At 38.7% G+C, this 27628-nt stretch overlaps 1 protein-coding gene across 5 annotated transcripts in view; it reads left to right on the top strand.

Annotated features, from left to right (window-relative positions):
• Positions 1–27628, top strand: part of pde10a (phosphodiesterase 10A) — a 97260-nt gene that overhangs the window by 48681 nt on the left and 20951 nt on the right. For 2 of the 5 annotated variants that reach the window (XM_057341436.1, XM_057341437.1), the window contains exons 2-4: positions 10107–10238; positions 22691–22719; positions 26752–26872. In XM_057341436.1, the coding sequence (XP_057197419.1) occupies positions 10107–10238; positions 22691–22719; positions 26752–26872 (282 nt within the window). Of the gene's footprint in view, positions 1–10106; positions 10239–22690; positions 22720–26748; positions 26873–27628 lie in introns of all 5 variants that reach the window. The other 3 variants (XM_057341435.1, XM_057341438.1, XM_057341440.1) reach the window with 3 other exon arrangements.

A 27628-nucleotide genomic window follows, 5' to 3' on the forward strand; every position in this document is an offset into this window, starting at 1 on the left:
TCTGCATGAAATACAAGTGAACAAGGCCAAAGCCTGTGTACAAATTATTACTAGGCCCAGTGAACATATTATCAGTGCCTGTGAACATATACTGTACTAGTTTTTTTAATAAAAAAAACCCTGCTTTTTACTGCTGCCTTTTGCATGCAATGAATAATCTAATTTCATTTATAACGGGAAAATTTCATTTACAAATGAAAACATGACACACAATACTTGTTTTACATTGTCACACATGCAATCTCAAGAAATAATGCTAGGGATTGTTGAGTAAGTAGTCTCTTTACCCAAATCCATAATTTCAAACTTCAGTGATGAGACATGAAAGGAAGATCGGATGTCGCAATGAATAAATGACGTCTGTACCCACCCCCAAATCGCCCCCTTTACTCAAAGCAGAACTTAAAAAAGAGGAAAAAACCTTGAATGACGCAACGAAAATGTCTGGGGGATCAGAGACTGTACAGAACTAATCTAAAAAAGAAAAAGGAGCAGCGTTATAGAATAAGGACAAACGCACAGAGGAAATGAGGCCTGCTCAAGATAGAATATAGTGTAAATCCACAGGCGTTTTAAGCTGGTCATGGGGACTAACACTTCTGCAGTTGTCTTTCTGTGCCTTTTTTTTAACTTCTGAAGTGTGCTTTCAGTTCATGCTTGACCACGTGCGACAAAGACTTGCACGGATGTGGCGGTACATGCGTCTGCTGTAACATGTCCGGGGAGGCCAAGTAGCTGCAGGCCGGAGTAACGTGCGTCCCGAAAAGGTTTCTCGTTGGTCAAAAGTGTTTTTGCTGGCAACTGACAAATCAGAGATTAGTTACATTAATTTGTTTAAACTGGAAGAAGGTCACAGTAAGATGCGATGCAATGCAAACTTGTGGAAACTAAATACATCTACTTGTGAGATTCACTCTTAGTTTCATATTTAAAATCTTTAATATAAAAAATGTCATTTTGCAATAGTAGAAGTGGCTTAGTATGTAGGCCAATAGCGGTTAAGATTATGTGAAACAGACAGCCTTCGCGAACAATCGTAAAGACCTTTTGGCACACCCCTCACTTTTCAGCACACCCATTACTCTGAAACGTGGCTATCCGTATCTTGGCTAACATTGTCAGAGTTTTGTTTTAATGGTTGTAATACAAAACAGTAAAGCGGCCCAGTGCTGTTCTGGTCCTTTCTAATGGAACTACAGTAACTGTTGTATAAACCCATATAAAGAGCACCATATGTCACTGAAACTATAGATTTTCAATATATGTCACATTCTTCCTGTATTACCATATGTAATATAAAACTAAATATTTATATTTCCGCTTATGGGAGCAATCAGTCATTGTGAGGTCATTTGCACTAAAGAAACAAATAATGTGTGTATTTGAGAGGGTGAGACAGTCATCATGAGAATATCCACTGTGTAAACTCCCATCCACCTACACTCCAAACATGGCAACAAGATCCACAACCACACACTCATACGAGATGACTTTGTGTCGATGCTTGCTTGATTCACCAGCATTACACCATATGATGTCATTTTATCTATATCTGTCATTTGCAATCCAAAGGTCGACCATTGACGAAAGCTGGTTTCATTGCATTAGACGTCGGGGTGCAGTCCTTTCATTGGGGGCCAACTTCGTGATTGGAACGACAGGGGTCACACCAGCTGGGAGCCGAGAGGCATTTGTTCTGAGCCCATGAGATCGTAACATTCCCAGAGGTCCGACGTTCAGTCGGGTCACATGCATTCTCATTGCATGTGTAAAGAGCTGCTCTGAGGAATCTTGGGTCGATGCAAATAAACATCAAGTGTCACTATTGAAACTAGATCCCTTTAGAGCGATTTCCCACAAGTCAGATCTAAAGTGCTTAATGAAAAGGAGTGGTTTGCTTTTTTCATCACAGCACTTCATACACGGACTGTATACGCAAACGTCATGGTTATGGTTTATTCTGTATTGAGTATTGAGTTCTGCAGTTAAATCAACTTTAAAGCTGCTTAATACTTTAACCTCTTAATACTTTTCCTCTATATCACCATCTCGGTTTGAAACACAAAATCACAGGTTATGAAAATATAGATGTAGTCATCAGTATGTGGGTTCAAGTCAAAAATGTCAAACTTGACTTTTCCAGTGAAATCGTACTCGACAGTTCAGATTACAATCATTATTAGAAGCTTGCTGTTGTGAATCGTGGAAAGAGTTGTTCATGGTTAGTAACAAAACGTTACAGATTGCAGCTTTAAGAAAACTGCAACAAAGCCATTTATTGGTTGGTTTTTCCAAAAAGTATAAACCTGGGGCCGCTTTCAATTTGTTTGTTTAAGCACCCCGCCCAATCCAACACAACAAGTCTGATATAACAAATAGTGTAAGATTGTAAGAAGAACTGTCTGTTTGCCCAACCAATGGCAGAAGACAGAATTCAAAACTAAATGCGTGTTCAGTGTCACAATAACGGCACTGAACCAAAGTGTACATCAGAACAAAACATTAACACTGTTCTTTTGCTGCCGTGCAAACACCGGTATGTCAAAATGCGAATCTAGTTTCACAGTGCACAAATTAGATTAGAATCTGGCATGTTTTATTTTAAAGAAAGAATTTCGAGATATTCCTCATGTAACGTAAAACACTCTGTCAGTGTTGCATATCACCTCTGTGATTTTGCTAGGTGTGTCCTCAAGGTCACATCGCTGACAACCCTGTGATGTATGAGGTCTTAACTCCAGTCTCATAACATCACCATGTCACTTATCTATAATTTATAGCAGCCTGGAGTTTCGAACGCTCATTACGAACAAACAGTCTTTGTGTTGAGGAACAGTATGGAATCAGTGTCTCCATCAGCACGCTCATCATTTGATCATAGTTGTTTTTGTGTGTGTGAGTGTTTGTTTTTGCCCACCGTGAAAGAACAAAACCCAGACCTTATCTACTGGTTCAGCGATGTGCCACTGATTTTTCAACCCAAATGTAATGTTTTTGTAGTGACGTGAAGCCAGAACTTTCTTTGTTTGAACCTTTCCTTGGGCCAAGCTACGACCACTTCGCCTGTCAGGAAAATGTCACACAAGAGAATGTGTGAAAAGTCCTAGCTGTCCCGCATGACATCTTACTCGTAAATCAATAAATAATGAGAATATTTCTAAAAGACTAAGTGCTCTTTATTCAGCACGTTTAAAAGTCTGCCTTTATATTACTGTACTGCTTTCTTCTGCATGAACACAACGTGGTTGGTGGATATGACTCGCTCATCCTTTGTTGTAATATCATTTTATTCCCCCACAAATTCAACCACCAAATGAAAATTGTAAGTCCAGTTGCTTAAAAGTTAGAACACATTTGTAATAATCCAACAGAAGCTATTTTATATTCCAGCTTGCTAACATAACATTTAATAAACATCATCATTTTGGGGAAACTAAAAAAAGTTTATTGTATCTTCGGGGGGGCACAGGGGTCCACTGATAGCTACTGGCTGTTATGCAGGGAAAGAAAGGGCTGGTGGTGAGTCTTGTGTGCTTTGTGGTTTTGGGCTGTTGCTCTGGTTTGCTGTCGTGATCTCTGTCATCATGTGATGCATGCTGAAGCTTTGATGATGTGGCATGTGTTCAGGCTACTAATATTTGTACAGCTCATTTTCCTCCAAGACAACGAATAATGAATAATATTGTGTAGAAATTCAACAAGGTGGACTTCTTTATATGGTGCCAAAGGCCTGCGGATCTGTGCCCTACTTTTTCTATTGTGCAGCCTTATAACAAAGAAGAAGATCAGGAGAGGGAGTGTTATAAGTACTGATACACAGATCATTTTTGCTGTTTCGTTTGGTAATGCTAGTGATGTAGAAATTACAACTTGAACTCATGGGAATTCGTAACTATTTTAAGAGGTGGCTAAATTGTATGAATTTGTATGTTGGTAATCACGTAAAAACATACGATTACTGGAAAAATGCAATGCTGAAGCCCCGCCCCTTACGTCACTGGCGCAAAAGAAAATCGTACTAAAATGTATGAACGAGATCGTATAGATTCATGTGAATTTAGCCAAAATTAGCCACCTCGTAAAATAGTTATGTTTTTGGTGTGATATTGTGTTGGAAATTACAGACTTTTACATTAAGGAAAGTTAATAAAAATGATAATTTTGTTATTGTTGCGTTTGCTCAGCCTGATATTGTTTCAACTATTACTGATGGTAATTTACAAAACACTCTCTTTTGTATCTGTATCTATTTTTGTATTGGTGCAGCATTTTATGATGACATGAAGAATTTCGGTGCGTTTTGCATTGAAAATCTTCTATTTTTCAATTAACATATGGAGAGAAAACACAAATTCATGGCTCTCAGGCCTTCTTCAGTGTGTGAGGTAAACTAATGCTGAGGTAAACTAAAAACACTATTTATACAGTCAATTGTTTGTAACATCACAGTCAACTTACTAAACAAATCGATGACTAAAATGTAGGTCTTCAATATTCAATTTTATTCAATATTATCGGATAGTTCTGGTTGACAGGTATGATCATTCATTTTATTACATGGATTTTCTGTTACAATGAAAAGCTTAATTTTGCTACTTTTGGTTTTATTTGATCTTTTTTTTATTTTGTTATCCTTGTTATCTTTTAGCAGTATTTTTTTCATATGAATAGAAAGAAATCTTTGCATTTCGTTCTTTTGTTAATCAACCTTGCAAATGCATGAGTGCATCGCTAGTTATAGCATTAATATTTAGGATACAAACAATACAAAATTATTTATTGACATTTTAAAACAAAGACCGAAACAAATTGCGGGCATCTTCTGCATGAAACTGCAATCCTCTATCATCTCTATCGTCTATCTCATCGCATATACGCTGCAGAAAACCTCACGGCAGCTTGCTGAGTCCCATTTCTCTCGTCTCTCCGCTCTCAGCTTTTGCGTGTCTGCGTCCCCTCCACCGTCTGATTTATTAAGCAGCGTTCTCTGGCCATGTGCGTCAGCACTGGCTCAGCGAGTCTCGTGAGGCGCTCCTGAAGAGCTGTGTCTCGTGTCTGGACAGCGTCAGTCTGCGACACCCCTCCTGTCTGTCTCTCTCGCTCTCTCTCTCTCTTTGCGTACAGAGACCTGTACCTCCATGCATTAAACTATCGTATCCTTGTTTCCCCTGGGGTAAACCCAGCTGTATGAGTGTTTATGTGTGGATGTCTCTCTCACATCTGGTTTGGTTTTAGCGTTCAAAGAGCGTAGGCTGTGCCATTCTCGTGTTTGCTCTTTTGTTGTTGTGCACCAAAACAGTCTGTAACCTCTCACTACGCTTTTGTCTGCTTGTGAGAGCTCAGTGTGCTTGCTTGGGTCTCAATATCTTCCTCCAAACATATGTGTGTATGTGTGTGTGTCGTGTGAAACACATGCCTCCCAGCTGTGGTTCCCTTCAGGTTTGCACATTAGGTCAGACTGCATATATTCTCCAAAAAGTCTACGCGTGGCTTGAGTTGAGACCATCTTGGCGTTTACAACAGAAAACAAATGTAAATGTGTTGACTAGATGTGTTTTCTTAGTAAAGTTCCTGGAGGTCCTGTGTCTGAATTTTCTTGCCAAGCAGTCAAACGTACGTGCAATATTTTAGGGGCCAAAATGTTTTACTGTATGTCAACTTTGAATAAATAATCAAATGTACTACAAACTGGGCCTGTTAAACAGAGGCGGCAGTAGATTTGAACTGAACATTTTTCAGATGTTTTATTTGGTTCTGTGTAAATGAAATGCATATTTCCAGCATGTGAAATGTGTTTGTAATTTCGGTGTAGATACATAATGTGCTGTCTGTGCACTGTAAATACAGTTTAACTGTTTTGTTTGGAGAACAAGACGCTGTATTTATTTGTATGAATGAGAAACGAGTGGTCCAAGCGGAAGCAATTTAGGGTCCGAATCTGAACCAAGTCCTGCTATTTTAGTGTAGACAGTAGAATTGGGTCAGGCACTAAAAGAAAAGTGAAATGTGTTTGGCTACATATGCCAGTTAAACAGAGTTAGCAAATCTGCAAAACTGTAGTTGTAGTGATTGGTATATTTTATGTTATAAAATTTGTATATATGTTTTTTGGGGGGGGCCTGTAACTTAAAAAAAATTGTCAATAAGGAATATTTGCATGGCTATTATAAGAATATTACAGATATAATATAACAGAATATTATGTGTAATTTATTCTTTAATATATATTTTTTCAGTTAATTACAGTACACATAGGGTTAGGAGTGGGATATCAAATAATAGGAAATAACTTGATGATGTTTGATAAGCAAAACTAGCTGCATTAATAATTGAAACTTTTTTAATTTAAATGATCAAAAGGACTATTATACGATTATTTAAAATGTTACTTTCAGGGTTTTTCCTGCATAGAGAAATTGGAGGCGGCCGCCTCCGCCAAATGTCGCGCCGCCTCAGGCTCTCGCCAAAACTATGTTGTGAGTCTTCGCAAGAAATGCTGTGTGCATTTAACAGACTGTCATTTGTAACTGCAGTTGCGACATTACGCCACAGTGGAGGCGCTGTTTCATTATCAGCACACTGAGGCGCTAAAAAGAGTTGCAGAACAAGAGTCAGCCTGTGTTTCATGGCTGTTTGTTTTGCATCCAGGTACATTTAATTTCTTGAAATTTTTTAAATTAACATGACGTACATCATTGTAATGTTTTTAGCTGTGCAGTTGGATCGTTGAATCAGCGTATCCTGTACACAGCGAGTTCGCCAGTATGAACGCACATTCTGTTCAGAACGACTCGCACACGAATGACTCATTTGAACCGATTCATTTAAACTATTGAACTTTTCAGTCACTAGCGAATATAAGAGATCCTTGAATCATTTAAAGTGAACCAGAGAATGCAAGATGTGAATGAGCTTTGCTCATTTAGAAAGACTGGTTAATTCAGTTGGCTATTGTGGGCTGAAAAGTTAGTTGAAAATGATAAAAAAAGCTTTATTTGTTAAAAAAACATTTCTGTTTGGTTGAATAAAAGTAATGTTTTATATAACTTAATAATTGTCATTTTTATCTAATTTTATTAGAACTTTTAATATGTGCCTGCGTGTGTGTGTACAAGATCAGGATGGCACCACCTCCGCCTCATTTTGAGCCAGGAAAAACCCTGACTTTGTTATAGTTTATAATTACTCTTATTATGATATTACATACACTGCCACGCCCATTTAATGCCTAAGAGACCTTTACACATGACCGTTTTCAACTCAAAACGGAAAACTTTGTATGCGTTTTGGCTGTTCATTTACACGACAACTGCGTTTTGGGGGACTGAAAATGCAAACTTTTGAAAACACTTCAAAGTTTTTGAAAATGATGGCGTTATCGTTTCCGTGTAAAACTCTGAAGGGGATGTTTTCCAAAAACAATGACGTCATACACGTGTATTACACGTTCAGTCTGTAGGCATGCTCGGTTATTCCCCAAACAATAATGGCAGCCTCCATGCTGCTTGGTTGTGCTGCGTGACATACCCATTATCATTTCTCCAGCAAAAAGTATATTGCACCACTACGACCAGCGTAGACATAGTATTTATATGTGATGCGATCTCTGAAAACCCGTCTTACTTATAAAACCCTATTATAAGTATTAGTATAATAAATGCGGAACAGGTGTGTTTTGAGCTGGGGGGTTTTTTATTGTGAAGGATGCTGCAGTTCGGGTGGAGGCTGGTAGTTCATTCTACCACAGGGTAACCGAATGAGTAAAGGTTTTTGCAAGTGATTTGGTGCCTCGCTGTGATGGAACAACCAGACGTCGCTCAAAGTAAACCACATAACATGAAGGAGTATCAATGCACATGTCCCGCCAGTCCTGTGTAAACTATGGCATGCAAAGTTTTTTATACAACGTTATCGTGAGATGGCGGAGCACACCGTCTGGACTAGCACCGGGAGTTATCCCTGGTCCGCTGGTCATGCGAGCCACCTCCTGAACGCGATCGCAAAACATACAAGGGATGATCAAAAGTTCAGACTCTATGCCCATGATAAACAATGTAAAACTTGCTTCACTACTTACTAGTTGTTGTCCGTAATGTTTGCTAGTGTCCTTGTGTAGTGATGCAGTGCTCTTAGCACTCCTGACAGAACTCTCGTTCTTAAGTGTGCCCAGTGTAACGGAGGCCAGCTAGTGAAGAGCTGTGCAGTGTGTAAACCTCACTCCCCGACCAACAGAGATGCTCTAGCGACAGACGCTAGAGACTGCGGTCTTTAGCCTCCTCGTTAGAGCGCCCGTCTCCCATCCGGACCGTTGCCGGTTCGAGGCCCGCGCAGAACGGTGCAAGTGGGACCGGTTACATTGGTGCCGTGACCCGGATGGGAGTGAGGTTTAGGGGGGTGAGTGTAACGGAGGCCAGCTAGTGAAGAGCTGTGCAGTGTGTAAACCTCACTCCCCGACCAACAGAGACGCTCTAGCGACAGACGCTGGAGACTGCGGTCTTTAGCCTCCTCATTAGAGCGCCCGTCTCCCATCCGGACCGTCGCCGGTTCGAGGCCCGCGCAGAGCGGTGCAAGTGGGACCGGTTACACCAGCTCCATTTTCCTTATTTTCATTTTATTCAAACGGTTTTATACAGTATTTTTATAACACTAGGAAATGCTTTTTTATTATATTTTTATTAGAGTAAGTCTTTTACCACTGCAAAGTGACTTTTACTTGTGATATTTGACTGTTGTCCTTTTATTTTTATCTCCTAACTTTAAAACCGTTTTTCTCCAAATTCTGTTCCTGAAAATAATAGCGCTCTGCCGACTTCAGATACATAACTTAAGGCTACACACAAGGTATGAGCGAAATAAAAACGGCTTTGGAAAGGGCTTGAACCATTTGGTATCAAAACCTGTAATATGTAAATTTTCACCATGTGTTGGGTTTTCCCAGATCGCATCACATATATACAAACTATAAACGCACATACATGCCGACAAAGTGTGTTAAAGCGCTTTTAGCTTAAAAAAGTGTATGCGTACATGCGCAAACACGTAGGGTTTCTTTATAGCGCAACAGCGCCATCCACTGGCCTGGCATGCATAATACAGCATTTTTACTCATTTTCCCAGATCCATGTAAGTGCAGATCGTTTTGATAACGATTCGTGTGTACGTGAAACTTTTCAAAAACGAAAAGTAAAAACTTTTTCATTGTGTAAACATATTCTTAATTGCTTATGGATTTCCTGCAACAGTCAAGAGGACATGCGGAGCAAAAGTAACCCCCTCCTACAGCTTTATTAGATACCAAAGTGTTTTTAAGACATGGTCATGTTTACCCATTCAGCTGACTGCAGGAACCAACTTGCCACAACTCAGCTCCTTCCTTTTTAAAGCCTTCCACCACCGTCATAGTGGTTACACTCAACGAAATGAATAAAATAAAGAAGACAATGTTTTATTCCGTAGTGGTCGGGCTACATCACAAAAAAACATAATCACCACTCCCCAAAAATTAAAACAGGTTTCAACTAGGACTACCCACATAAGGTCGCGTAGTTCATCGTTAGCCAACTGATGCCACTAAGCACATTAGAAATGTCACTGGTTTCAGCAATTGCCCAGTAAATGCATGTTTCAAGCTCTCAAACACTCAATTACCTATTAAGCAAAATCAACTTGACCATCTTTTCCTGTGGTTCCACAAGCACCTCTCTGGTGCTTCCCAATGGGAGTGGTCCCAGCACAGAGCCTTGCAGCACCCCATTGGTTTATTGAAAGTTGTGATGGGGATAGCAGAGGGACACAGAGTCTTTGATCTGACTCAGCATGTTTGTAATTCACCATTGTAAACAGTACGAGTGGAAAATAAAACATCCAAATAATCAGTGCCTGCTGCAGCGATGAAACAAACACAGCTAATGATGAGGACAGGCGTCAGAACCTTAAACGTCACACTTAAATACACAGCGGCCACAGCCACCACAACACAACTGTCTAAAACTTGAGAAAGACTGACCCATGGCTAAATGTAATGGCTAAAGTTTTTTTCTAAACAGGGCTGTTGTGAATGAATGTGAGGGAAGGGAAGGAAACTAATCTTGATCACTGTGTTGCAGGTTTGACGGATGAGAAAGTGAAGGCTTATCTCTCCCTTCACCCGCAGATGCTGGATGAGTTTGTTCTGGAGAGCGTGAGCGCAGAGACGGTAGACAGATGGTTGAAACGGAAAAGCAGCAGCCAGCCTGCAGGTACAGACTCAAGATTGTGTTAGAATGTTCTGGACTAAGAGCTTTGTGTTTTCAATAATTCTGCTGTCTAGAATTCCCGTTATGGCACAAGGTTCATTATTTTAAATGATTTGGATTGGTGCATAATTTAAAATGGGTATTAAAGGAGTAGTTTACTTAAAATATTATGTACGTATTCTAACTTGCTCATGTCATTTCAAACACTTGAATATGGAACACGAAAGCAGAATATTTGATGAATTTTTACACAGCTCATATTCATACAAAGAGGTTTTTTGTGATCGCAGCTGGTATATAAGATACAATTAGATCATTTATCTTCTAAAAAAATGTGTTGCATTGGTGTAAAATAACTTTGTAAAAAAAATCCAATGTCATAGACAAAATTTTAATTTTAATAAAATTGAATTATTTTCCTTTTTTTAGAGTGAGTGTTGCACCTTTTTTCTTAATTGGCTTGTGGTTGCACCTCCTCTTGGTTGAGAACCTCTTTTTAACCTTTCCGTAGGTTTATATTTTGTTCAAACATGCATTTAGTTATGTATGCATGAATATTATAATATTGGTCTTAATTATTTAAATATAATTGATTAAGTCTTATTTAGTAGATTTATAGTAAATATATGCTCTGCCATATAGACTTGTTTACCTCAGACTTGATGAAGATTTTAGAAAGAAACAATGGATATAGAAAACGTACTCTTTCAAGCAACATTTTTATTTGAGTCAATGTGAAATAATCTGCAAAAGAACTAATTATCTGCCATATGAATAAAGGTAAAATGTAAATTATAACCTAAATTAATCTTATTTCCTTTATTTCACCGAAAATATTAATTTCTCAACTGGTTCGTTTTAAACATAATATTTATATACTGGTTGGCCAAAAAGAATGCATTTTGAGGCAGAATAGGCATAAAGCCTATTCTACATTGTTTTCTTGTTCTATAAGCATGTTTTTAATATGGGTAGAATCTGTATGGGATTGTATACAATACAATATATTCATCAGTACCCTAAATTAAATACAAATATTTCTCTAAGTTGTTTTTTTTTAGATTTCCACCATGGGTGGATCTTAAAGTTATGTAAACACACCCTAATGCACCACTGCTTCAACAAAACAATGTTAAGGCATTTCGTAGACACACATGCACAGTTGCACACCAGTTCTGTACGTGTTTGTGTGTATGTAACCCGAGCAGCCAATACAGGCCGAAGGCTACAGGGTTATAGCCTCGGTGAAAGTATGGGAGAGAAAGCCCTCTGGGTCCTTATGGGTCATTAGGACTGTTTAAGCAGGACCGACTTCTCCATGCACAGCATGCTTCATGCCACAGCTCGGTCCACTCGACCCATCGCATCCATCAAGGGCCCACAGGGTTGGCGGCCGGCCCAGCTAGGCTACTGACGTCAGAGCCAACCTCCAGGGGCATGCAGCCGGCCGGGAGGGGGGAATGGAGGAGGGTGAATGTGTCGCATTTTGGGAATGTTTTCTGCATGAGTGCGGCAGAGCGCAGCTCTCTCTCTCTCTTTCTCTCAGGATGGCGGCTGATGGTTAACCTAGCCTCTGCTCTGCAGGCCTGGGTGCCGGGGGTTTTCTCAGGCAGAGTTTCAACATCAATGTCTCTACAAAGCATGCGTGCCAGATCCTGTCTTGGCCTGTGATGCATGTCAAGCAGTGCTTCGAATTAATATGCATGTCAGCCTTCAGATTCTTTGTGTACGTCAATTCCTTTTTTATTCGTGACCATGACCAATTAAAACATACGGATTGCAACAGTAGTTCAATTGAGACATATTCTAGATTTCATACATGTACTCCTGTTAAAGCTTGTTTTTAGGGATTTCCTGATTTGTTTCAAAATACGCTATACATTCTTTTTCAATGTGCCATTAAAGCACATTGAGTTTACACAGCGACATGGAGAAGAGCATCTGTTTGTTCGACCGATAACAGACAGGTGAGTAAACAGATTCAATTTAAATGTAGGCCTAGTAAAATGTGTGCTGAGAGTACTATTCAAATTTCCAGAATATGTAATAAATGATCACACCTGGGTTAGTGGACTCGGATTCCTTTTGCTTTTGGATGTTGCGTTGTAAAGGTTCTGATCAAGATGCAGTTTTATATGTGCAGGTGTAGGGGACAGGCCAGGAGTATTGGCCAGGATTTATGAGAAAACGCATGTTTTGACGCATAGAAATTGGTGAAACAGGCAAATTTATATAGACATTCAAGGTGCTATAATCAATTGCCTAAATCGCTATTCACAAAGTTTACGTTTTTGGCACAGGATTTGTAAACTGTACAAGTTTTTCGTGTTTCAAAGACATCGTATTCTGAACAGTTTTAGTTTGAAAAAGGTTCATTTGCAATTTCGTTTAAACCTTTTTCCACACTAAACTGTTCAGAGGAAATTTGCTGTCTTTGAAAAAGAATACAAATTTGTGTGGTTTGTAAATTATTTTTGTGACGAAATGTTCAACTTTGTGTTCTATGCTTATTCTTGGCTCTTAGGGCAAAATGATAAATGCTTCCTCTTTTGCTTTCCTGGGTCTCTTTAAATTGAAGTACCTGCTAAATGAATAAATATAAACCAAAATGTGTAAAGTTATGCTATACGCTAGGGCATGTAAAAAATATAGATTTTTACAAAATTTACAAATTTATATATACACTCACCTAAAGGATTATTAGGAACACCATACTAATACGGTGTTTGACCCCCTTTCGCCTTCAGAACTGCCTTAATTCTACGTGGCATTGATTCAACAAGGTGCTGAAAGCATTCTTTAGAAATGTTGGCCCATATTGATAGGATAGCATCTTGCAGTTGATGGAGATTTGTGGGATGCACATCCAGGGCACGAAGCTCCCGTTCCACCACATCCCAAAGATGTTCTATCGGGTTGAGATCTGGTGACTGTGGGGGCCATTCTAGTACAGTGAACTCATTGTCATGTTCAAGAAACCAATTTGAAATGATTCGAGCTTTGTNTACACTCACCTAAAGGATTATTAGGAACACCTGTTCAATTTCTCATTAATGCAATTATCTAATCAACCAATCACATGGCAGTTGCTTCAATGCATTTAGGGGTGTGGTCCTGGTCAAGACAATCTCCTGAACTCCAAACTGAATGTCAGAATGGGAAAGAAAGGTGATTTAAGCAATTTTGAGCGTGGCATTTTAAACGATGCCCAATTGGCACTAAGGGGCCTAAAGTGTGCCAAGAAAACATCCCCCACACCATTACACCACCACCACCAGCCTGCACAGTGGTAACAAGGCATGATGGATCCATGTTCTCATTCTGTTTACGCCAAATTCTGACTCTACCATTTGAATGTCTCAACAGAAATCGAGACTCATCAGACCAGGCAACATTTTTCCAGTCTTCAACTGTCCAATTTTGGTGAGCTCGTGCAAATTGTAGCCTCTTTTTCCTATTTGTAGTGGAGATGAGTGGTACCCGGTGGGGTCTTCTGCTGTTGTAGCCCATCTGCCTCAAGGTTGTGCGTGTTGTGGCTTCACAAATGCTTTGCTGCATACCTCGGTTGTAACGAGTGGTTATTTCAGTCAAAGTTGCTCTTCTATCAGCTTGAATCAGTCGGCCCATTCTCCTCTGACCTCTAGCATCAACAAGGCATTTTCGCCCACAGGACTGCCGCATACTGGATGTTTTTCCCTTTTCACACCATTCTTTGTAAACCCTAGAAATGGTTGTGCGTGAAAATCCCAGTAACTGAGCAGATTGTGAAATACTCAGACCGGCCCGTCTGGCACCAACAACCATGCCACGCTCAAAATTGCTTAAATCACCTTTCTTTCCCATTCTGACATTCAGTTTGGAGTTCAGGAGATTGTCTTGACCAGGACCACACCCCTAAATGGCATTGAATAAAGGTCATGACAATTACTGGCAGGTGTAAAGCACTGTGGAGAAACACTTAATATACACTCACCTAAAGGATTATTAGGAACACCTGTTCAATTTCTCATTAATGCAATTATCTAATCAACCAATCACATGGCAGTTGCTTCAATGCATTTAGGGGTGTGGTCCTGGTCAAGACAATCTCCTGAACTCCAAACTGAATGTCAGAATGGGAAAGAAAGGTGATTTAAGCAATTTTGAGCGTGGCATGGTTGTTGGTGCCAGACGGGCCGGTCTGAGTATTTCACAATCTGCTCAGTTACTGGGATTTTCACGCACAACCATTTCTAGGGTTTACAAAGAATGGTGTGAAAAGGGAAAAACATCCAGTATGCGGCAGTCCTGTGGGCGAAAATGCCTTGTTGATGCTAGAGGTCAGAGGAGAATGGGCCGACTGATTCAAGCTGATAGAAGAGCAACTTTGACTGAAATAACCACTCGTTACAACCGAGGTATGCAGCAAAGCATTTGTGAAGCCACAACACGCACAACCTTGAGGCAGATGGGCTACAACAGCAGAAGACCCCACCGGGTACCACTCATCTCCACTACAAATAGGAAAAAGAGGCTACAATTTGCACGAGCTCACCAAAATTGGACAGTTGAAGACTGGAAAAATGTTGCCTGGTCTGATGAGTCTCGATTTCTGTTGAGACATTCAAATGGTAGAGTCAGAATTTGGCGTAAACAGAATGAGAACATGGATCCATCATGCCTTGTTACCACTGTGCAGGCTGGTGGTGGTGGTGTAATGGTGTGGGGGATGTTTTCTTGGCACACTTTAGGCCCCTTAGTGCCAATTGGGCATCGTTTAAATGCCACGGCCTACCTGAGCATTGTTTCTGACCATGTCCATCCCTTTATGACCACCATGTACCCATCCTCTAATGGCTACTTCCAGCAGGATAATGCACCATGTCACAAAGCTCGAATCATTTCAAATTGGTTTCTTGAACATGACAATGAGTTCACTGTACTAGAATGGCCCCCACAGTCACCAGATCTCAACCCGATAGAACATCTTTGGGATGTGGTGGAACGGGAGCTTCGTGCCCTGGATGTGCATCCCACAAATCTCCATCAACTGCAAGATGCTATCCTATCAATATGGGCCAACATTTCTAAAGAATGCTTTCAGCACCTTGTTGAATCAATGCCACGTAGAATTAAGGCAGTTCTGAAGGCGAAAGGGGGTCAAACACCGTATTAGTATGGTGTTCCTAATAATCCTTTAGGTGAGTGTATATATATATATATTAGCTGCATCTCAATTCGAAGGCTGCGTCCTCCGAAAGGCGCATTTGACAGGCACAAATATCATAGAGGTTTATTTTTTCAGAAAGGCAACCGTTACATTTCAAAGTAAAAATACAACAATGATTACATCCTAAGAGAAATAAATGTTAATTTTGTGTTTTTTAACATAACCGTTGGCTAAATGTCAGATGCATAAGGCACACTTTTCTGGAAACACTTCAGCACGTTCAAAGTCCTCATCTGATCAAGTCCTTCACAGAATTTCCGGGAGACGTGCTTGCCGTGTTCTTTAACGGTCTGCCTAGAACACGAAGCCGTCTGATCTAAGAAGTAAGCTGTCGTGTTTACAACGGTTGCTATAAGAATTCATCACGATCGACTAAACGCTTAATTCTTAAAAGTATGCGAGGTTCACGGCATAAACTTATAATCATTGTTGTTTCTGTTAACTTTTGACACGTTCATGAATGTACACCGGTCTGTTACTGCGGGGACATTTCCAAGCCTCGCGGCACCAAACGAAACGTGATTGTTTGCTTCACCTGTTAGTCATATGTCCTCTTGGGCGGGCTTTGGCGAAAGAAAGCGGCGATAAGTTCTACGCAAGACTAGCCAGACAGGATTTAAACATTGCATATGAAAACGTTTGGTTTAAAAAGCGAAAATCTACCAAGCACAATGTTCTCTCATCATTCCAGATTTCTTAAGCACATCTACAGTGTTCGGCATGAAACCGCTGCTCTCTGTAAGTTTTCCTGTCCAAAGCGCATCTTAATATCCAGTATAAACAGGGCCTGAGATGTGCTCAAGGGTTCTGGATTGGTTTTGAGTGTTCACGTATGGAAAGTTCCTTGTCTATTTGGCGCCACTGAAGAATACAGAATACTAAATAATAGCTGCATTTGAAATGAAAATGTCAGGTTAATTCCACTCCTGCCTTACTAAAAGTTCATGAAATCTGTGCTGATATTCAGACAACGAATGAGTATATTCTTGACCCTTTGCATCTGTTACAGTATGAATGTGGTGTGCCTGACTTCTGGGGTTGAGTAGCGATCAAAGGAGGTGTGCTAACATCTGAGGTCTTCCAGGCTCTGATGTTGTGTTACACTGTTAAATCAATAGGCTAAATCACAAGACCTGCTGGTGACATCTAACCGAGCTCTTTCTAATTCTGTCTGCTTCAAGGATATTGAAGGTTTCTTTGAGAATGGCTGCACTCACTGCTGGTATCTCTGTACTTCACAGGTCAACATCTGCTCAATAAGACACTGCTAACCGGACACTTTTGCTCTTTGATTTGAAATATAACCTAGAAATCGTTTCTCTAGAAAGATTGTTGTAGGTCTAGCGTGCCTGTGAATGCCAACAGTCATGTTTTATATCTTGTGACCATTTCTACCCTAAAAGCACACATTCCTCAGTGCTTCAGTCCTTTATCTTCTTGTGGACTTTCGACTGTTTTTCTGAGCTGTTTCTCAATCGCTTCTTTAAGAAGATAAGCTTTCGGCGTATGCACGCAACAGCCCAAGCGATGCTTGATGTTTGAGCAACCTATGTAATAATGGTCCATGCCTTGTATCTAAGAAGTGTGTATGCATCTGTACTTTCGTCTGTGACTAACAAGGACCCCCAAGGTCCCAGTGACGTCAGATTCCTCCACCTCGTTCCCTCCGAGCATCCCCCGGGCCTGTTTTCATCTCACAGGAACACAGTGTTTGAGTAATTGATAAATCCCAAACCTTTCACCGCTCTGCCTCTAGAGAAACGGTACATCTGGATCAGTTTGGTGCTGTGATATTGCATATGTGTAGATGAGCGTGCACCGAGTGATTCATGAACCACTCATTCAGTCTGACTTTAGACGACTGGCCTTGGTGACCCTGTCCATACAGGAGAGCCGTGGATGACGTGCGGATAAATATTTCCGAAATGTGCCATAATTCAATAAGAGTGCCTGACTGTGCCGTTTGTGTCCGGCCGTGCCGTTTGCTTCCCAGACAGGGGACGTCTAGAGGGGATTCTAGACAAAGCGTCTTGTTTCTTTTCTCCTTCTGTTTCCTTCATAAAGATTCATAGAGACATTTGTTTGCCGCATGCAATTTATTTTTATTGATTTTGGCATTTTGTTGTCATTCTTGGTTCAATGTGGGTTGTTGCCACAACACTTATTATCTGTTGCTTATAGTTGGCATAAAACAATGTTCTAGAAATATTCTTGAAATAATGTGCAATTAAATTACTTTTTATTGATGAAACATTCAAGCATCAAAACATCAAAGCAGAAATGTAATACTGTGGATTTTAGTAATTGTGACAGCTGAATTCAGTTGACAAAATAATAGTTTTTTTACGGTTTTGAAAGAAAGTTGTTTGGCTCGTGTTTTACGAGTAAAGTCCACTTAATGTTTGCAATTTTTTAAAATAATGTATGATCATACAGGTATTCCCATGGCATTTGTTAAGCCTTAGACTCGCATTGAAAACATATTACTGCAAATTAAAGTCATAATGTAAATTTTCTTTAATGTAAAAAGTTGTTACCTTCAGTATCTGGAGTTGATATTGACTCTACAGAGAGCCTGACAGAAATTCATCTGCATTGATTACCAAACATTTCCATCTGGGAATACCAGAAATTGTGTGACGTGAACATAGGTGACATGTGGCTCGAAGTGGAACATGGCCCTCCCTTAACCCGCCCAGAAGACCTTGGGTAGACATTTTTATACTATGTTTCAAACTTTATGAGCTGTCTATATAGGCAGCATTTCAAGACATGATAGGTACATGATGATTGAGGCATAAATCCCTTCTTTTGGTCAGTTTAAAGCATGCTTAACATAATTGTTTTGTGGAAATGTCTCATGAAGATTGTAGAGAAAGCAGAAATCTATTCTGATACATTGATTTGCTGCCTTTGTACAGAACTCCAAACCAGTTACTTATGAGGTGACGTTTCATTTAGAATGCTGCCTTAGAAGGGACCTCCTATGTAGGGAGCAGACATTAAGGCATCTGCAGAGCTCCACGTCACCTGCCCTCGGCACAAGAGACATTGGGATTGTGCTGAAAGTGCACAGTGTCAAATTTACAAGGTGATATGAATGGATGCTTAGGCTCGGTGCCTGCTGATCTCGAGAGGGAACGAAAAAGATCACAGCTTTACATTTACACCGTGGGATGCTGAAAGCTTTACAGCGGGATGAGACTGCTTTGCCGGTCTTGTTGCATGTCTGTAAATCACAAAACATAATAAGATCAGGTTGTTGATTTGGGTCACTTTCAAATGTGGATCTAAATCTGTTACGTACGAACTACATCTGAACTCTGATCTGCTTCCCCTATGAATTCAGGAATGTTCAGCATTGTAATGTGAAATAAAAGCTCCAGTAAAATTATTGCACGGGAATAACACTGTGTGAATTATGTGTCACGGTTGGTAAATAATATTATATACATTGATTTAGTTGTTTACTTCAGACTTAAATTGGCGTGACAAATATGTTGTTTATACCTATGGTGTTTATAATATGTTGTTTATACCTATGGTGTTTATAATATGTTGTTTTATATGAATATAATATAATTACATTATTATATACATTATTATATATTATTCTATAATTTTATATATATTATCTATAATTTTGCCGTCACACCATAGGACACATGTACACATTTATTTGTGACCCTGGATGACAAAACCAGTCTTATGGGTCAATTTTTCGAAATTGAGATTTTTTCCATCAAAGCTAAATAAATAAACTTTCTATTGATATATGGTTTGTTAGGATAGGACAATATCTGGCGGAGATACAACAAGTTTAAAACTCTGGAATCTGAGGGTGCAAAAAAATCTAAATATAGATAAAATTGCCTTTGAAGTTGTTAATCTGAAGCACAGTAGCAGGCTACACGTCACTTTACCAATTACAGTTACTTTTCATTGTAGTCACACAGACTTGACTTTATGAGCTGTATAAGAAGTATATTGCACATACTTGGAGATTCTTAAGAGGTTTGAAGTCTCCAAACATTAGCTCTTGAGAATCGCCCTTCAGTGTAATCTGCTTTACTGACTCCTCACTTGGTGGGCGATCGGGTCACTTATCATTGTCCGTTGTGAGTCATGCTTACCCCTGAGAGGTTTATTCACCTGTTTCTATCTCTGTTTCTGACTCAGCGGCTTTCTAAATGGAGCCTTCCAGTAGGAGGAGTTGGCAAACCATCTCCAGGTTTTTGACCTCAGGTGCTCTCTCAGTAGAGCAGGTGGATTTCTCACATGTTCTCCCGTATCTTCCCTATTCATACCGTAGAGTTTGGATGTGATCACAGCTGTGTGTGTATATGTGGCGTGAAGGACTGGGGTTTATCAGGTAAATTAAGGCCATGCACGGCATGCGTTTGTAGATGGCCAGAGCCTTTGCATGCCATTTTGTTTCCTGCAGCTTGTTATGTTTTATTCTAAGGACTCAGGTTGTGGTTTATACAGATGTTCATGAATGGGAAGTAGACAGTGCGAGAGTAACAGTGGAGTTAGATACACAGAAGAAAGAAAGAAAAGTTTTCTAATCAACAGTCCATCAAACACTCCGATTTTAGCAACACACTTACATAAATATGTAGGCCTTCACGTCATTTTAATATTATTATCATTATTGATTTATCTCATTCTCCCGCGACCAAAGTCCGTTTACGGAAGTCGTGCCGCTCAGCGGCCATGTTTGCAACGCCTCTGGGCAGTTAATAGCAAGTCCAATGTCCTATCTACTTTAATGGGGGAAGGCAGATATTTTTTAAAAATTACACAATTAAACAGCATATGTACTATCAATAATTAAACCTGACATAAACTGTACCATAACTTGGGTTTGCTAAGCTTAAATTGCGCTAAAAATCACTTTTTTCAAGATCGCTTCATCTACTGTGCATGTGCACAGCCTGGCAAGCGCCTCACTAGAGCCCCGCCCCAGAGAATCTTCAGTCAATACTGATTGACGATTGGCTCGTATCACTGGAGGGCGGAGTTCCTTCGCTAGAGCGGCCATATTGAGTGTTTTATTCCCCCCCATTAATTGTTATGGCAGTGGCGCATCTTGTTAATATTAATTAACCCACCCGCAATTAATCAGAATGTTATTTTTTGTTACTTGAACCACCTGCCCGCGGAAATAACTGCGATCCGGCATCACTAGACAACACAAGTCACTCTTTAGCCATCAGATAAATTCTAGCTATTTGCACTAATCTTTTGTCCAATGACTTTCAGTGAATGATATCTGATAGTAGATTTTACTAGATACTTTATCTTAAAGCACTTTGAACACAAAAGCGGTTTCTTTACTTTCTTTGCTTGAATCAAAGTACCACGAGAGTGATTGGAAAAGGTTACTTTTGAAACACTCTCCCGACACGTTAATGTCATACGCCGATTGGTCTGCGTGTGCAGCCTCTTAATAAGTCAAACGCACTTAATAACAGACAGGTCTGACTCGGTTGAAAAAACAAACAAAACTTATAATTCAGCTAGTGGGTGGGTTACCCGCGCTTTGACGCTCATCCAAATGCACTATGATCGTCCGCTCATTTTTGCTAGCATTTACAGGAACAACATTAATGTTTTGTCCTTAAATGAACACAAAATGTCTTGTTTTTAACACAACTGTTTTTAGAGTGTATAGCGTTAAAAGCAAACTGCATAGTATGTTTTATAGACAAATGACAGGTGTACATTTACATCTTCTCTCAGAAAAAAGATGATTCAACTGATTTCCCTGGAAACAGTCAGGTATGCATGTAGAATCACTTTAAATCTAGCAACTTCTACATTTTTAAAGGTATCGTAAATATGCCTTAAAATATTTTCAGCAATTTAAAGGGATACTTCACCCAATAATGAAAACTCACCCTCTCACCCTCAGATTGATCCAAACCTGTATACATTTCTAGAGATTCTAAAGATTTCTAAAGATATTTGGAAGAATGTCAGATCTCGTTCCCATTGACTACCATAGTATTTATTTTCCCTACTATGGCAGTAAAGGGAAATGAGATATGAAGTATCCTTTAATGGAATGAAAGATCACCAAAGTCTAGAACAGGGTTCTTTACTGTTTAATAAAATTGATTTTAATAAAAAATATATATATTTGTGTTCTGGTTGCATATGCTGTGCCACAAGCTGTTTAGCTCAAATTATTATGATAGCTCAAATTTTATTACATATTTATTTATTACTTTTGGAACAGTGGTGCCACCACTGCCTGGTGAAGTTATTGTAGGCAAGAATAAAATGACATTTTAAAAAGTATTTAAGTATTTTAAAATACAAATTAGTCTCTCAAAGTATTTAATTACAAATTACATTTGACTTTTTTTGTTAAGGAAAATACAAATGACTAAATACTCAAAAGTAATTAAATACGTATTTCAAGTACATGTAATTAAAATAGTGCCCATCTCTGCTAAGGGGTCTTTGCCCCGAAAACGTTGAAGACCCCTGGTGTAAGATATATGTAGATCAAAATTAATTAAAGTGAAATAGTAAGAAATAGACAAACGTGTTAAACAGAAATAATAAATACAGTGTTTACCAACATTTACAAAAATAGCTAAATATAAATTTAAGTAACAGGATAAAAAAGTCATACAAATCATATAATTATAGCTGTAAATGTTTGAAGCAAGTTTAAAGGGATAGCTCGCCCAAAAATAAAAAATCTGTCATCATATACTCACCTTTGAGTTGTTCCAAATCTGTATAAATTTCTTTGTTCTGATGAACACAGAGAAAGATATTTGGAAGAATGCTTATAACCAAACAGTTCTTGGACCCCATTGACTACCATAGTTCTGTTGAACACAAAAGAAGATATTTTGAAGAATGTAGGACCGCAAACAGTTCTCGGGCACTTTTGATTACCATTGTCATTTTTCCTACTATGGTAGTCAATGGGGTCCAAGAACGGTTTGGTTACAAGCATACAAGTAATTCATGACAGAATTTTCATTTTTGGGTGAACTATCACTTTAAGTGTCTCAAATAGTACTGACTTACCTTTTTAATTGAATGGGACATATTTGAAGCAGCTGTAAAATAGCAATATTAGTTATTTAAGTTGTGCACATATCATAAACAAATAAATAGAATAATTAAAAAGAGCTTAACTAGCTAAATAAAGTCAATTTTTATAAAGTTTCATTAAAACCGTATACCGTTCATTGATCGTTTTTCTTTTGTGTTTAAACAGATGGTTCCCCGGCTAAAGAAGTCAGCAGGGTAAGTGAAGCATCACTTGTGTGTTTGTGTGTTCACCCTTCCAGGCACGGTGAGAAAATCTAGAGAAAGCCACATTTATATTGTTACTGCTAAACACCAGCAGAAATAAGAAATAGAAAAGCTGCCAAACCTTGTGCCATTCTCGGCTGTGTGTAACACCTGATACGGAGTATATCCTTCCAAAGAATCCCTTCGTTAACATCATCAGCTAAAGTTTATTTCAAAGAAGATGCCAGGGTTTTTTAAATGAACAAATGAATGCTAAAAATGCCTGATATGACCTGTTTAATAAAAGCGTGTAGCAAAAGTGTGAACGGGCTTGCCAACAGACGGAGTCTCCCAAAGTGAGGACAGTGATCATAGAATGCGTCATTAAAACATTTCTTCTAATAATCTCTCAACAACACACACACAGTCTGTAAATATGAGAACGCCTTCCTGATGACACGTGACTTGCAATTAGGGGTGTAACGATACTTCGTACTATGATATTTCGCGATGCAAAAATGTATCGATGCGCATCGAAGAGAGATGGGGATATTTTACGATATGATGTTTAATTGTATTCGTTGAGCGGTCAAGACGCTACCTACTCTGCGCCAGCGCGTCACGTGTGCTCACGTGTGTATAATTTTATAAAATAATATCTTTTCTGTCTCAGTCTATGATAAGAAGCAACGCAACCACAAAAGTAAGTTATTTCATCATTTGAATGGTTTTATTGAAAAGTAACATCATTTGAATGGTTTTATGAGAATAAAAGTGATAGGTTTGATCAAAGAAATGAGGGATTAAAAATTTGTGAAAATAAAGGTGCCAGTAAAAAATAATAATTTAAATGTGTCCCAAAACTATTGTTCTAATGAACATCCGCAAACAGCATTACAAAGATGTGTGGTTAAAACTACAGCTCTATAGTTGTGGTTAAAAGCATAGTATATTATAACATGTAGACTTAGATCATTCTCTGGAGCAAAATAAACAAGCAACACACAGTGCATTGTATTCATCATTCTAAATATATGCAAATTCTATGTCTTCTAAGTTTTCTATTTCAGCTGCTGCTCTGGTAATATCAGTGGTATGACCAATTTCAGGAGCTGACTTAATCACAATTTACAATCAGAATATGAGCAAAGCTCGCAAACTAGGGTTGCACGGTGTACCGGTGCTACGGTAGCATCGCGATGCTAAAGCTTCAAAATTCCCGCGATACCTCTCTATTTTTGAAACGGTAGTATCGTAGTACCGTAGTTAATGTTGCATATGCGCATTGATATTTATTTGAACACTTACATCTGCCTTTTTGCGGTGTTTATCTCCAAAATGAATGTGTGTTTTGAATGTCTTGGACGAGTTAATGATTCAAATTGGCGATTTGAACGAGTTGGTTAAATGATTCACTAACTCAGTGGAAAATTGACGCCACCTACTAGCCGTTTTAGTTCTGCATTTAAAGTAAGCCTAATATTTCCCTTTATAAAGACTGCTGTATCAATTAAATTTGTCCAACATTTGAATTAGTTCCCACGTGAAAAATGATCTAGTGTACTTTAGTATTTACTACAGTAAACTACTAAAACTCATAGATACTAGTGTTTTTGAGTCTTATCAGAGTAAATATTTAATGAATATTACAGTATTTATAGTATTTACAAATTAGTAAATGTAAATGTATTTGCTACAATGTATCCAATTACTACAGTTAATACAACAACATATTCTAGTGCAAAGTATAATACAGTTTACTATAGTAAATACAAAATGTTTAATCTAAATCTGTGTTTTTTGTATATGGCATTTGAATTATATGGCACAGTATCGTGACACTACTTGGTATCGAGATACTTCAGCTGGTATAGTATCGTAAGACATGTTTATGGTACCGTGACAACCCTATCGCAAACATTAACTAGGCACTGAAACGTTAGCGATGCTAATTCAAAGCGCCAGTGATTGAAGTCAAAGCACGGTTTAAGCGCCCCGCCCCCCAGCTGAACTGGAAGTTTTGATTGGTTTTGCCCCAAAATAAGATCTGTCAGTTATTGTCTGAAGTGCAGGACTCCACGGATACAGTAGTTTGAAAAGTGCATGTCAAACGCAAACTCGCCCTGTTTCTCCGTTGTACTTTTTACTTTTAGTGAAAAATAAATGTAGCAAAGTTGAATACTTCGTTTTTATTCTATTCAAGTAAGTGTAAAAGTACCACAATTTAATTATACTTAAAAAAGTATAAAAAATTGAAATATTTAGTCAAGTACTGTTAACGAAAGTATTTGAAATGAGTTACTTTCCACCACTGGGTACTGTAGATTAAAAGATTGAATGACATGCTAAAAATCGAACCAAGTATGTGATTTGCATGATTGAAGAAATGTAATGCAGTTTATGTCTTTTTGAAAGATATTTCTCATTCATTAAAGGCGGGGTGTTTAAATTTAAATTAGTTAAACCAGATAGATTTTAGTAGACTAAATATAATGTAGATTTTGTCGACTAAAACTAAAATGATGGGGATGACTAAAATATGACTAAAACTAAATTGCATTTTAGTCAAAAGACTATGACTAAACCTAAATCAAGATTTGCTGTCAATATTGATACTCAGTGACAAACTTGCAGTACAGCAGGTTCAGTTAAACCTTAAAATGTTAAAAGTATTTACTAAGTTGTATGTGCAACAAAAAAAGTTACTGAAATTGTTAATATTTTGAAAATAAATGTTATTTGAATTTCAGTTTCATTTTAAAATTTTGTTCAAAATATCGAGATCGTGTATCTTATCGTGAACCCAGCATCGAGATATGTACTGAATCGTGAGCTGAGTGTATCGTTACACCCCTACTTGCAATACAAAGAGCCCGTGACAGATTTATATGAGAAGAGCAATGACCTGTTCATGAGATCATTGGTGCTTTAATGGCCTAATATCACAGAAGTTCTTGGGCCTGTCGATTTTGGGACAGAGATGAAGAAGTTGGAAAGAGACAGGGTTTGAGAGCACCGAGGAAACGAGGACTTTTTTGGTCAGCGGGAACGTCACCCGCCTTTAGTACGTCACAGTTCGTCTACATAAACAGGATGCGTAGGGAGCTGTTCCCGCGGGGGAGCACCTCACACACCCCTCATCCACCAGCCCACTATGACCTTTCACACAGGGACAGAAATAGACATCCATGCTTGGGCCTGCAGTTCAGCTTGCCCTAATTAGTGTCCATCGCTATTTAAAACATTCACGGTTGAGTTAAAACGTATTTCTCTAGATTCATTTCATTGTGGGAAAGGTTGTGGATTTGTATACATTTACACACATAAAGATACTAAGAAACAACTTCTTAGCAAATGTTGTTATTAGACATAAAGCAAAGAAGAGTTTGTGTCTGGTGTCTTGCTGTATTATATTATATTGTGATGTTATATTAAACTGATGTGCAGTCACAGGTGTATGGAAGCATATTGGTAGCAAATTTCAAATTGAAATTCAATTCGCAAAATGGCAATGCAGTAAAATGACATATATAAATTTAAAACAACATATCTGCAACATTACATTTGTCAGTTCCTACACAACTTTTAATATGTAATGCATATTTTAACGCTGTTTAAATTTTGCAACTTAAAGGGCATTGAAATATCTATTTAAATTATATATTAAAACTGATGTACGAACTGACAAATTTAAATTATATTATTGAATTTTCATTTTGCACCTAATGTTGAACATATGTTGTTTTAAATGTATATTTAAATACATAAATGCATTGTCATTTAACATACTGCATTGCCATTTAGCGTATTGAATTTCAAATTGAAATTTGCTTCCAGTATGCTTCCATACAGGTGTTTATAGCCAGCTTATCCAATCAGAGTTTTAGTTGAATAATCTTTCGTTTTTGGGTTTCTGTCCGTTACAAATATTAAGGGTTTGAATGGGCTTCGTTGGAGACTGTGAGAAAGCACATGTGACTGTATTATATAGATAATATAGTATACGGTGTGTGTGCATGTATGCGTGTCTCTTGTGTCCAGCAGTATCAGGACACGAATATGCAGAGCGTCGTATATGAGCTGAACAGCTACATGGAGCAGCGACTGGACACTGGAGGAGACAACAAACTACTGCTCTATGAGTTGTGCAACATCATCAAAACAGGTCAGACATCACTCACACCCACAGAGCCTAAATTACCCAGCATGCAATGCACATCAGTGAACAAAACATGAAATATGTGCGTGTTAAACTCGACAGATGACCAGTAGTCTCAGTTCTATTTGACACATTGCATTTGGTTGTTTCAGCGTCTTTAAAGGAGCAGTTCACCTTCAAAATGAAAATTCTGTCTTGTCATTTCAAACCTTTGTGACTTCCTTTTTTTGCAGAACACAAAAGAGACGTTTTGAAAAATGTTGGTAACAGAACAGCACAGCCCCCATTCACTTATATTGTAACCAATGCAAGTGAATGGGGGCTGTTAACAACATTCTTCAAAATATCTTCTTTTGTGTTCTGCGGAAGAAAGAAACTCATACAAGTTTGAAATGACAAGAGGGTGGTGAGTACATGATGACAGAATTTTCATTTTGAAGGTGAACTAAGTTCACCTTTAAGTTTGTTAAGTCTGCTCACACAAGCTAAATCACATCTGCAGTTTGTCTCCATGAAGCCCTCTGTCAGTATCTCTGATGTTTGCACAGATCAGCAGACAGAATTAAAGTTGTAAGTATAATCCAGGTTAAAAGGTCCAAGCGTGTTCCCCGTCACTCCTGTATACACGCACGAGCCGGCCGAGCGGCGCACAGCCTGTCACCACCCACCCACGCTTCATCTGTACATTCTGCAGGACTCTGGCAAGCCCGGCCATTCAGTCCTGTCCTCTGAACCTCACACAAACATTTACAATAAACACTG

The sequence above is a fragment of the Triplophysa rosa genome, linkage group LG9 (genome assembly GCF_024868665.1).
Source record: "Triplophysa rosa linkage group LG9, Trosa_1v2, whole genome shotgun sequence".
NCBI classification, from domain to species: Eukaryota; Metazoa; Chordata; class Actinopteri; order Cypriniformes; family Nemacheilidae; genus Triplophysa; species Triplophysa rosa.